The sequence below is a fragment of the Callorhinus ursinus genome, unplaced genomic scaffold (assembly GCF_003265705.2).
Source record: "Callorhinus ursinus isolate GAN/ISIS: 27379988/994484 unplaced genomic scaffold, GSC_fseal_2.0 scaffold98, whole genome shotgun sequence".
NCBI classification, from domain to species: domain Eukaryota; kingdom Metazoa; phylum Chordata; class Mammalia; order Carnivora; family Otariidae; genus Callorhinus; species Callorhinus ursinus.
This window is the reverse complement of record NW_027397160.1, coordinates 1,831,563-1,845,559: the sequence shown is the minus strand read 5'-3', so window position 1 is coordinate 1,845,559 and position 13,997 is coordinate 1,831,563. Positions and strand designations below refer to the sequence as shown.

Genomic DNA, 13,997 nt, shown 5'->3' with positions numbered 1-13,997 from the left:
TTGGACATAGGAGACATTTTTCAGATTAAATCCATTGGGGGCACCTGGGTGGCTCATTCGTTAAGCGTCTGCCTTTGGCTCAGGTCATGATCCCAGGGTCCTGGGGTTGAGCCCGGCATCGGGCTCCCTGCTCAGCAGGAGGCCTGCTTCTCCCTCTCCCACTCCCCCTGCTTGTGTTTCTTCTCTCACTGTGTCTCTCTCTGTCAAATAAATAAAATCTTTTTTAAAAAAAAGATTAAATCCACTGGAGGTAAGGACACCTCACTTTTTTCCATATATTCCAAAGTCATGAGCTACCACAAAGGCATACCAACTATCAATATAAATGTTTGCACACCCTTGGCAAAGGTACAAGCTTGAGTAAGGACATAATAACCTGTTAGGCTGTAGTAGCCAAAATGTAAAGGTGTTGCCTCAATGAATTCAAAAGGAGTTGAAATAACATACCTAGCTTGATGTTTACCATTCTTATCCTTTAAATAAGAACCACCAGTAAATCATGAAAAATCTCCATTGGTTAGAAGAGTCTGCTGGAAATTGCCACAGGTGTCAGATGATGTATCAATGCTAAGTAGCTATGAGGAGTTTCATCTGGATCCAAATGTAGTCCTTGTTCCCTGGTCAGAGGCCCTAAGTGTCAAACTTGAGTTTGAGCAAACTGCAGTTTTTCTCTGGAGATTTGATGTACCTTTAAGGCCAAAAGTTTTAACAGGTGGGTGCTCTCTTCCTGTGAAGAAGTTTAAGAAGCAAATCATCTACATATTGTAGCAAAGTAAAGCCTGCAGAAAAAGGTATCATCCAAATCAGCTTTTACGTTTTGTAAAAAGTAAGAAGGACACTGTGTGAAACCTGGTGCATTACTGTGCAGATGTTATTTCTGTTCTTCCTAAGTGAAAGTAAATAGATATTGGCTATCCTTATCAACTGGAATACTAAAAATGCGCTGCATAGATCTATTACAGTGAAAAAAAAACTTGCTATCAATGGGAATGGATATCAGTAGAACATGGGGGGTTAGGAACAACAGGGTGCTGAAGGAATACAGTGTTATTTATTGCTCAGAGATCCTAGACAAACCTTGATCCTTGGCTGTTGGGCTTTCTCACAGGTAAATTAGGAGTAATATAGGGACTAGTACAGCATATAATGAGACTCTGAGCCTTGTAATCTTCTATTTTGGGCCTGATAATTTGTAGGGCTTCTTTATTTATAGGGTATTGATTAATTCCGGGGAGAGGTTTTGTGGGATCTTTCTGAATCTTGATGGGAGATGCAGTGTAGATTCTACCAGTATCAGATGAAGATTTTGTCCATAAGAACAATGGTAGCTAATTGGCTGTATAAATATCAATCTGAATTCTAGATTTATTTCCCCCCTTTTGCCTCAGTTAATTTAGAAATAATATTTTTGCAAAGATGCAAACTTAGAATCCTGAAAATATTTGGCACCCTCAAGGTACCAATTAAAATAGACACCCCATTCAGTTTGTTACTTTGTTTTGCTTTGTTTGGAGCCATGGGTTTCTAATGTAATTTTAGGTAAAACAAGTTTGGGAAGATCAAAATTCCTCCATATTGGCCACTGAAGTTCCACATTACTTTTGGTTAAGTTAGTCCATGTAGTTGAGGAGAGGCCATGATTTTTAAACATAAAACTGGTTGAGGTCCCAGACGGGGGGGCTCCCTCAAAGCACTTTGATGACTGAGATCCCTTTTATTAGAGGTTTTTTTCTAAAGTCAAAAGAAAATTCCTAAACAGCACAGTTCCACTAGGAAGAGCCTCTTTCCAAAGGAATCAGACCAAAAGCCAGCACAGTTCCAACAGGCATAGTTTCAACAAGAAAAGTTCAGTTCTGAAAAAGAGTGGAACCAAAGGCCAAATGAGCACTCTCAGGAAGGACAAGGACTTAAAACAGACCCTGAATAAAGCAGAGAGAGCTCAAAACACAAAGAGAGCAGAACTCAAGATCCAGGAGAAAACTTACCCTCAAACTCCAGGGTCATCAAGAAAGCAGTGAGCTCAGTTAGCTCTGTGGAGACCAGCATCTGTTTGCTCACCAGCCCAGGAGTTGTTGGGGGTCTTGTCTGGATCCCACTTCTGACGCCAAGTAATATTTATCTTAAATAAAACTGTCAGCTATCTTACCAGCGAACATGAATTTATTTGGGAACAGTAGAGAATTGCAATTTGGAACAAGCAATCTATGGCAAGTCCATAGAACAAAGGAGAAGAGAGCAGAAAGTCCATTGGAGTAAACTGCGAGCTGGAAATACAGTGGCTTCTCATTGGTGGAGCTTGACAGTCTCTTATTGGCTGAGATGTGACTGTCTCTCATTGGCTGATCTGGTGCAGGGGGACAGGAAAATCTTTCTTCCTCCTCCTGGGATAGTAAAGTAGCTAAAGTAGTATCAACTTGCAAGGTATGTGTCTTCCTGTTGGGATCTGCAATTGATGATATGGTAAGACATGAGAGGTCCCCCTCTGGCCCCCTAACTCCATTTTTTAAAAAGAGGTTTCCTTTTATTTTCACAGAAATATTTGACTTCATTTTGTGGGAGCACATTCAGATCTTTGGCATTCAAGACCAAATCAAATTTACATAATTCCATTTTTCTAAAAATGCATAATTAAGAGGGTGAAATAGTAGACCAGCTAAAGCTTAACAGAGAAAATCAGGGATGGAGACAGCTTAGAAGAGCCCTGGGGTCAGAAAAAGTCTCAAAACTACCAAAACCTTGCCCTTGTAAAGGGTTCAACTGTAATTGAATTATACTCTAGATAGAGCTATCACTTAACAGTTGGTGGAGGCTACCAGCCCAAAGCTTAGTGGGGAAATCAGGGAAGGAGATAGTCAAAAACAGCACGGTAAACATCATTGTCACTATTTGGTGGTCAGGGAGACTATGCACATACCCAAGGCTATGCCTTATAGGGAGTGAGATTAGAGGCTGCAGGGGATGAGGGAGTTAAACTTCACTGAACTAATCCATCCAGGTCATTAAGCAAACAGCAGCAGGGGTGGAGATCAGTTAGTATATTACTTAAAAGATATAGTTCTCAACAATAAATCATGAGACATGTAAAAAAACAAGAAAGTGTGACTTATGTACAGAAAGGGAATAGAAACTGACTGAGAGGTGCAGATATTGAATATAGCCAACAAAATTTCAAATCAGTTATTATAAATATGTTCAAAGAATGAAATAAGGTCATTTTCAAAATTAAAGGACAATGACAAGCTCTCATAAAATAGAAAATATCAATGAAAACAAATAAATTAGAAAAGGAACTCAATGGAAATCCTAGAGTTGAAAAGTACAATAAGTGAAATGAATAATTCACTAGAGGGACTCAACAGTATATTTAAGCTGGCAGAAGAATCCTGGCAGAATATGAAGATAAATAAACAGAGATTATGCAATCTGCAGAACACACACACACACACACACACACACACACACACACACACAAGATATGAACAGAGGCTCTAAGAAATGTGGGATACCATTAACTAAACCGATATGCATATACTGGCAATACCAAATAGAAAGAGAGAAAAAGGAGCAGATTGAATATTCAACAAAATAATGGCTTAATACTTCACAAATTGGATGAAAAACATTAATGTACACATCCAAGAAGCTCAAAAACTTCTAAGTAGGATAAATTCAAAGAGATACACACGTGGACACCTCATAGTCAAAATGTTGAAATGAAGACAAAGAGAAAATCTTGAAAACAGCAAGAGAAAAATGACTCATCATACACAAGGGAACCCCCCATAAGATTAACAGCTGACTTCTCATTAGAAACAATGAAGTCAAGAAGACAGTGCAGTGACATATTTAAAGTGCTGGGGGAAAAACCACACCTGTCAGCCAAGAATCTTATACCCAACAAAACTATTTCAAACTGAAGGTGAAATAAATATTCCCAGATAAACAAAACTCAGAAAATTTGTTACTAGCAGACCCACCTTACAAGAAATACTAAAGGAAGTTTTTCAGTCTGAAAGCAAGTGATACCAGACAGCAATTTGATCCACATGAGAAACAAGAGCACTGATAAGGGAATTATTCAGCAATTATAAAAGACAAAATAATGTTTTTTCTCCTTTATTCTATAAACTGATTTTAAAAAGCAGTAACCCTAAAACCCACCAATTGCACTACTGGGTATTTACCCAAAGGATACAAAAATACTGATTTGATGGGGCACATGCACCCCAATGCAGCATTATAAACAATAGCCAAATTATGAAACCAGCTCAAATGTCCACCAAATAATGAATAGATAAGGAGGATGTGGTATATGTATACAATGGAATATTACTCAGCCTTCAAAAAGAATGAAATCTTGCCATTTGCCATGACGTGGATGGAGCTAGGAGAGTATTACACTAAGTGAAATAAGTGAGTCAGAGAAAGACAAATACCATTTGATTTCACTCATATATGGAATTTAAGAAACAAAACAGATGAACATAAGAGAAGGAGAAAAAAGAGAGGAACCGTAAGAGACTCTTAATGATAGAGAACAAACTGAGGGTTGATGGAGGGGAGGTGGGCAGAGGATGGGCTAAATGGGTGATGGGTATTAAAGAGGGTACTTGTGATGAGCACTGGGTAGTATATGTAAGTGATGAAACATTAAATTCTACTCCTGAAACTATTACCTTATATGTTAACCAACTAGAATTTAAATTAAAACTTGAAACTAAATTAATTAATTAATTTGCTTGGAAAAAAAACATGTATATAAATTGTGTTGAGCCTATAACATACAAAAATGAAACAGAGTTGACAAAAATAACACAGAAGGCAAGTGGGAGAAAACCTGTGTTGGAGTAAGGAAATGACATCAGTAGTGAATTCAAATCCATAAGAAGAAGTAAAAAGAAACAGAAATGGTAAACAAGTTTAATAAGTAAATTCTCTATAAATATATATGTACTCTCTTTTCTTCTCAGTTGATTTAAAATGCATTAAATTATATAAAGTAATAAAATACAACATTGTATTGTTGGGCTTGTATCATACATAGTTGTAATAATGTATTAAAATATAGCAAAAGGGAGAAAAGTAATAGATATAGGAGTAAATTTCTATATCATTGGAATTAAGTTAGCATAGATATGAAATGTATTCTGATAACTCATTATGTATATGCAAGGCATGGAGGAACCGTTTTTTAACAAACTCAAAATATATAGTCAAAATCATTAAAGTAAATGAAATGCTATACTGGAAAAAATGTATAGTGAAGAGGAACAAAAAAGATATGAGACAAAACAAAAAGCAGAACAGCAAATGTAAATCCAACAATATCAATAATAACATTAAATGTGAATGATTAAACAATCCAATCAAAATTCAGAGGTTGTCAGGCTGTATTTTTTTTTTTTTAAATCCCAACCATATATCTACAGGAGATACACTTTAGATTCAGAGATGCAAACAGATAGAAAACAAAGATGGAAAAAGATATGCTATACAAACAGTCATAACAGAGCTAGAGGACTACACTAATATGAGACAAAATAGTCTTTAACACAAGAAAAAATATTGGAAATAGGGATTTTGTAATGATGAAAGGGCCAATCCATTCAAAAGATGTAACAATTATTAATATATATGCACCTAACAACTGAGCCCCAAAATACATGAAGCAAAAACTGGTAGAATCAAAGGGAGCAATAATTCAAAAACAGCAGTTACCAACCTTTTTTTAAAGATTTTATTTATGTATTTGACAGAGACACAGCGAGAGAGGGAACACAGCAGGGGGGTGAAGGAGGGAGAAGCAGTCTTCCCATGGAGCAGGGAGCCCAATGCGGGGCTCAATCCCAAGACTCTGGGATCATGACCTGAGCTAAAGGCAGATGCTTAACGACAGCCACCCAGGCACCCCAGCAGTTACAACTTTAATACCCAACTTGAAACAATGAACACAAACAACTAGATTGAAGACTGACAAGGCTATAGAAGAATCGAACCATACTATAAACGAACTAGATGTAACAAACATTATAGAACACTCCACCAAACAATAGCACAATACACATTCTACTCAAACATGGAATATTTTTCAGATTAGACCATATTCTAGGCCATTAAATGTGTCTCAATAAATTTAAAATAATTTAAATCTTACAAAATATGTTCTCCAACTTGGCACAGAAATAGACACATAGATCAATGAAACAGAACTGAGACCCCAGAAAGAAACCCACAATTACATGGTCAATTAACCTATGAAAAAGGAGGCAAGAATATACAATGGGGAAAAGACAGTGTTTTCAATAAATGGTGCTAGGAACACTGGACAGCTACATGTAAAAGAATGAAACTGGACCATTTCTAACACTAAACACAAAAATAAACTCAAAACAGATTAAAGGCCTAAAGGTGAGACCTGAAACCATAAAAATCCTTGAAGAGAACACAGGCGGTAATTTCTCTGACATTGGCCATAGCAATATTTTTCTAGATATGTCTCCTAAGGCAAGGGATACAAAAGCAAAAATACATTATTTGTACTACATCAAAATAAAAAGCTTTTGCACAGCAAAGGAAACCATCAACAAAACAAAAAGACCACTTACCAAATGGGAGAAGATATTTGCAAATGATATATCTGATATTTAAGAATGTACACAATTCAACACCAAAAACCAAACAATCCTACTTAAAAATGGGCAGAGAATCTGAAACGACATTTCTCCAAAGAAGACATACAGATGGCCAACAGACACATGAAAAGATGCTCAACATCGCTAATCATCAGGGGAATGCAAATAAAAACCATAATGAGATATCACCTTACACCTGCCAGAATGGGTAGAATAAAAAAAAAGAAGACAAGAAATAACAAGTGTTGGCAAGAACATGGAGAAAAAAGGAATCCTCATGCACTGTTGGTGGGAATGTAAATTGGTGCAGCCACTGTGGAAAATAGTAGGGAGATTCCTCAAAACATTAAAAATAGAAATACCATATGACCCAAAGAAAAACACTAACTCAAAAAGATAAATACACTCCTACATTGCAGCATTATTTACAATAGCCAAGATATGGAAGCAGCTTATGTGTCCATCAACAGACAAATGGGTAAGGAAATCATGGTAAATATTATGCAGCCATAAAAAAGGATGAAATTGTGCCATCTGAATCAACATGGATGCACCTAGAGGGTATTATGCTAAGTGAAATAAGTCAGACTGAGAAAGACAAATACCATATGTTTCCACCCATAAGTGGAATCTAAAAATAAACAAAAACAAATGGATACTGGGTGTTATACGCAACTAATGAATCATTGAACACTACATCAAAAACTAATGATGTACTATATGTTGGCTAACGGAACATGAAGAAAGAAAGAAGAAAGAAAGAAAGGAAGGAAGGAGAAAGAAAGAAAGAAGGGAGGGAGGGAGGAAGGAAGGAAGGAGAAGAAAGGAAGAAGGAAGGAAGGAAGAAGGGAAGAAAGAATGAAAAAGAAAGAAGAGAAAAGAGAAAAGAAAAAAGAAAACTATATGCAATTTTGCCTGATTTTCATGTAACCTAGTATTCAGTTCTTAACTGGTCTTCTCTGATTCCATTATGGTAATGACAATAGTGGAAGTGTTTTCCCACCAATTTCTTCTGCATAGATAAAAGCATTCAAACCAAAAATCTAACAGTTTGTGTTTCTCTACTGAAAGAAATGTCTCTGGTGAGTAGGGAAGATGATTTACGTGAATGTACCTGACCTTATAAAAAATAAAGTTGAATTTATATTGCTATCAAAAAATGGATAGGGGCGCCTGGGTGGCTCAGTCGTTAAGTGTCTGCCTTCGGCTCAGGTCATGATCCCAGGGTCCTGGGATCGAGCCCCGCATCAGTCTCTCTGCTCTGCAGGAAGCCTACTTCTCCCTCTCCCACTCGCCCTGCTTGTGTTCCCTCTCTTGCTGTGTCTCTGTCTGTCAAATAAATAAAATCTTAAAAAATGGATAAATGAACAAAAAGCAGAATCAGACCTATAAACACAGACAACAAACTGATGGTTGCCAGAGTGGAGGGGGTTGGAGAGTTGGGCAAAATGGGTAAAGGGGAGAGAGAGATACAGGCTTCCAGTTGTGGAATGAGTAATTGACAGGAATGAAAGGCACAGCATAAGGAAAAAATATATATTTAATGAAATAAAATTTCATATGATCAATAGATCTTTTTAATTTCTCTCTGTCGAAGACATTAGGAAAAAAAGATTCTCCAACTACAATAGAATTAAATTAGAAATCCTAACAGAAAGGGAACGCCTGGGTGGCTCAGTAGTTAAGCGTCTGCCTTCAGCTCAGGTCATAATCCCAGGGTCCTGGGATGGAGCCCCGCATCGGGCTCCCTGCTCCGTGGGAACCTGCTTCTCCCTCTCCCACTCCCCCTGCTTGTGTTCCCTCTCTTGTTGTGTCTCTCTCTGTCAAATAAATAAATAAAATCTTAAAAAAAAAAAAAAAGAAATCCTAACAGAAGGAAAACTGGAATATCTAAAATATTTAGGAAGTAGGCAACACTTTCCTAAATAACCAATGGGTCAAAGAAGAAATCACAAGAAAAATTAGAAAATACTTTCAGATGAATGAAAACAAAACCAACATACCAAAACTTATCAAATGCCATTAAAGCATTTCTTTGAGGAACAGTTACAGCTACAAATGCTTATATTAAAAAAAAAAAGATCTCAAGTCAATAACCTCATCTTCAGAAATTGTAAAAAGAAGAGCAAACTAAACCCAAAGCACATAGAGGAAGGAAGTAATAAAGACTAGAATGCAAATGAATTAAATAGAGAATAGAAAAACAATACAGAAAAGCTAAGGAACAGTTATTTGAAAAGATCAACAAAATTAACAAACCTTTAGTTAGATGGGGGGGGAGGAGAAAATTACTGAATTTAGAAATTAGAAGTGAAACTACTGAAATTAGAAATACAAGAGGAGTTATTTTGATAGGGATTGCATTGAATGGGTAGATTGTTTGGGGGTAGTATAGACATTTTAACAATATTTGTTCTTCCAGTCTATGAGCATGGAATGTTTTTCCATTTTTTTGCGTCCTCCTCAACTTCTTTCATAAGTGTTCTATAGTTCTCAGAGTACAGCTCTTTTACCTCTTCAGTTAGGTTTATTCCTAGGTATCTTACGGGTTTTGGTGCAATTGTAAATGGGATCAATTCCTTAATTTCTCTTTCTGCTGCTTCATTATTGGTGTATAGAAATGCAAGACTTCTGTGCATTGATTTTATATGCTGTGACTTTGCTGAATTCCTGCATTTTTCACAGAGCTAGAACAAACAATTCTAAAATTTGTATGGAACCAGAAAAGACCCCAAATAGCCAAAGTAATGTTGAAAAAAAAAAACAAAAAAACAAAGCAGGGGGCATCACAATTCCAGACTTACAGCCATATTACAAAGCTGTAATCATCAAGACAGTATGGTACTGGCACAAAAACAGACACATAGATCAATGGAATAGAATAGAGAGCCCAGAAATGGACCCACAGCTGTATGGTCAACTAATCTTCAACAAAGCAGGAAAGAATATCCAATAGGAAAAAGGTAGTCTCTTCAACAAATGGTGTTGGAAAAACTGGACAGCAATATGCAGAAGAATGAAACTAGACCACTTTCTAACACCATACACAAAAATAAATTCAAAATGGATGAAAGACCTAAATGTGAGGCAGGAAACCATCAAAATCCTAGAGGAGAAAACAGGCAGCAACCTCTTTGACATCAACCAACTTCTTACTAGATATGTCTCCTGAGGCAAGGGAAACAAAAACAAAAATAAACTATTGGGACTTCATCAAAATAAAAAGCTTCTGCACAGCAAAGGAAACAATCAACAAAACTAAAAGGCAACCTTCAGAATGGGAGAAGATATTTCCAAATGACATATCTGATAAAGGGTTAGTATATAAAATCCATAAAGAACTTATCAAACTCAACACCCAAAAGATAAATAATCCAATTAAAAAATGGACAGAAGATATGAATAGACATTTTTCAAAGAAGATATACAGATGGCTAACAGACACATGAAAAGATGCTCAATATTACTCATCATCAGGAAAATGCAAATCAAAACCACAATGAGATACCACCTCACACCTGTCAGAATGGCTAAAATCAACAACACAAGAAATAACAGGTGTTGGCAAGGATTCAGAGGAAGGGAAAACCTCATGCCCTGTTGGTGGGAATGCAAACTGGTGCAGCCAATGTGGATATCAATATGGACGTTCCTCAAAAAGTTAAAAATAGAGCTACCCTACGGCCCAGCAACTGCACTACTAGGTATTTACCTAAAGAATACAAAAACACTAATTGAAAGGGATACATGCGCCCTGATGTTTGTAGCAGCATTATTTACAATAGCCAAACTATGGAGACAGCCCAAATGTCCATCTGATGGATGGACAAAGAAGATGTGGTATGTACACCATGGAATATTACTCATCCATAAAAAAGAATGAAACCTTGTTATTTGCAAGGACATGGGTAGAGCTAGAAAGTATTATGCTAAGTGAAATAAGTCAGTCAGAGGGACTCTCCTGCCCCCTCTGGGCTGGGGAGCTATGACGAGTCACAGGCATCCTCTGGCTCAATTCACCACTTCTTAGTAATCGCTTCACAATAATCACTTCTTAGATCTCACCCAGGAAGAGAGACTGAAAATCTTTCATTATCCTTTTTTTTTTGGCCTGGGTTTTCTCCAGTTTTATTAAGATTAATTGACTATTGCAATTGCATATATTTAAGGCATACAACTTGATGTTTCTTTTTTTAATATTTTCCATTTATTTATTTAAATTTATTAATTAACATATAGTGTATTATTAGTTTCAAAGGTAGAGGTCAGTGATTCATCAGTCTTATGTAACACCCAGTGCTCATTACATCCTGTGCCCTCCTTAATGCCCATCACTCAGTTACCCCCTCCCCCCACCCTCTCCCCTCCAGCAACCTTATTTCTTATTATGATTAAGAGTCTCTTATGGTTTGTCTCCCTCTCTGATTTCATCTTGTTTTATGTGTATACATTGGTAAATAAGGTAGAACAAGCTAATTAACATGTTTATCACTTAAAGTAGTTATCTTCTTTTTAGTAATGAGAACATTTAAGATAACCCTCTTAGCAAATTTCAAGTATACAATATAGCACTGTAACTACAGTCACAGTTTTATACATGAGATCCCCAGAAATTACTCCTTTTTTATAAATGAAACTTTGTACCCCTTGATCAGCATATCCCCATGCCTTGGCAACCACCATTCTGCTCTCTGCTTCTATGAGTTTGACTATTTTAGAATTTACATATAAATGAGATCATATAGCATTTGTCTTTTTCTGCATCTGGCTTATTTCACTTAGCTCTCATTTTCCACCACAGGAGGGTTTATGGGACTTTCTATAGTCTGCCATTTTGCTGATGTCACTCCTGAAGTCTCATTTGTACTCTCAGTAACCTTAATCTCTTCGATCATATTTGTTATAACATTTTCCTAAAGACATAATTGATATATAACATTGTGCAAGTTTAAGGTATAAAACATGTTGTTTGATACATTTATATATTGCAACATGATACCATTATAACATTAGCTTAACAGCTCCATGTCCCATAATTACTTTTTCTTTTCTGCGCTAACATTTAAGGTCTAGTGTCTTAGCAACTTTGAAGTATATAACAATATTAACTATAATCACAGTGCAGTGCATAATCCCCAGAACTTTTTCATCTTCTAGGTGCAAATTTGTACCCTTTAACATCTTACCAATTCCGCCACCTTCTAGCTCCATCATTAAACTTTGTTTCTCTGAATTCAGCTTTTGCAGATTCCAAATACAGGTCATTTCTTCTAGGTTTTTCAGTTTTTTGGAACACAGATGTTTGCAGTAGTCTCTTATGATACTACATATTTATTTGTTATCAATTTTAATGTCTCTTTCATTTCTGAGTTTATTTGGGTCTTTTTTCAAAAGATTTTATTTATCTTGGTTTTTTTTTTGTTTTGTTTTGGGGTTTTTTTCCCTCCATTTTTATTCTTTTTCTTATGTTCAATTAGCCAACATATACTACATCATTAGTTTTCGATGTGGTGTTCAACGATTCATTAGTTGCGTATAACACCCAGTGCTCATCACAACATGTGCCCTCCTTAATACCCGTCACCGGGCTACCCCATCCTCCCACCCCCTCCCCTCTGTAACCCTCAGTTTGGTTCCCGGAGTCCAGAGTCTCTCATGGTTTGTCTCCCTCTCTGATTCCCTCCTTCAGTTTTCCCTCCCTTCTCCTGATGTCCTCCCTGCTGTTCCTTATGTTCCACATATGAGTGAAACCATATGATGATTGTCTTTCTCTGCTTGACTTAGTTCACTTAGCGTAATCCCCTCCCGTTGCATCCATGTAGATGTAAAAGTTGGGTATTCATCCTTTCTGATGGCTGAGTAATCTTCCCTTGTATATACGGACCACATCTTTCATTATCCCTATTACACTTATCCTAGGAGACTGAATATACAAGGAGACAATGGCCAGACCATATATAAAAATAGGATTCTGACTCACAGCCTGCAGCAGCCTTTCCAGGAATCCAAACCCTTGTTTACAATAAACATTTATCCCAAAAGTCAGCCTGTTTTAAGTCAGACTTATAGAAAACCCGACTACTATCTCTAGTAACATTCAGGAAGCAGGACAATGACTTCTGTAACAATCAACCCAGAATGGCCAGGACATGATGAATAACTGATAGCTTCCCTAATTTTTCTCCCTGCTTCCAACTTATAACCAAAGAGAGAAAGCCAGATATGCTCCCCTAACCAGTCATGTGGGAGACCCTGCCTTTAGTTAGCCACCTCCAGCCTCACCATGCCAACAGCTTCCAGTCAGGTCACACCCGAAGCCATCCCTCTTCTCCACTATGAAGCTTTCCCTCCTCCTCTGTCTGCCTTCGAGTCTCTGCTAAACTCAAGTGACCATGGCTGTGACTCCCTTGCTCTAGCAAGCTTTGAATAAATAGCCTCTGCTTTTCTCATTTGTTTGGTGTTCCTTTATTTCCACAATCCTGAATGCATGCATGAGGTTTCTGGAGCAGAGGAGATTAACTATTATTTACTTACAAGCAAACAATAACCATGTGGTTCCCCTGAAAGCTTAAAATTAAAATGCATCTCAGTCATGACCAAAACCATGTCCTTAGATTGGATGCCTCCTCGGGATCCCCAGGGGAAATGGTTAAAAATTCACACTCAGAGTTTCTAATAGGGCGGGTCCCGGAAGGGATGGGAGGATAAATGAGCACTTTTTTTTAGCCACCTGCCCAGGTGAGACCAACATGCAGCCTCAGCCAGTGGAGAACATGGAGCTGCTCTTTCATTTCCTATGGATGAGAAACCTTGAATGGATGTTTTTAACCAAAGGGTGAGACCCACAACAGAGATGCAGAGCGAAAAACAGAATATGTGCATGTGTATTTGTTTAATTATTCAGTTGGCAGTGTTCTCAATAGAGTGAAGCTGGAATTGGCTCTACTTTGCTGCCTCAGACACACATAAACACACTTGCCTTATCTCCAGGAGCTGGTATGAGTGAGTGATATTTGTAACAGGATATCCCAGGCTCTGCTTTAGAAGAGACAGTTCAGGATATGAGTGGCACTGCTCACCACAAGGAAACTCACGGAAACCCCTCACAGACCTGGATCCTGGCCCTTAGGAGGTCCACAAGACTGAGGAATAAGGAATAAACCCTAACTAACTCTTCTCTGCCTCTCCCCAGGCTCTCAATGGCTTCCTCATGGCTGTTACAGAGGATGGCTATGTTTTCTACGTCTCTCCCACAGTCCAGGACTACCTGGGGTTTCATCAAGTGAGTGGTTTTACTTTTCATTTGAAGAGTTTGGGTGAATCTAGTTGGGAGGGGAGGGAGACGGGGCCATGTGATGCTTGTCT

At 37.5% G+C, this 13,997-nt stretch overlaps 1 protein-coding gene across 1 annotated transcript in view; it reads left to right on the top strand.

The window, feature by feature from the left end:
• Window positions 1–13,997, top strand: part of LOC112816746 (aryl hydrocarbon receptor-like) — a gene marked incomplete at its 5' end in the record, with an annotated part of 58,317 nt that overhangs the window by 26,898 nt on the left and 17,422 nt on the right. Inside the window, one exon of the mRNA XM_073888909.1 lies at window positions 13,825–13,914. Within this exon, the coding sequence (XP_073745010.1) occupies window positions 13,825–13,914 (90 nt within the window). The remainder of the gene's footprint in view (window positions 1–13,824; window positions 13,915–13,997) is intronic.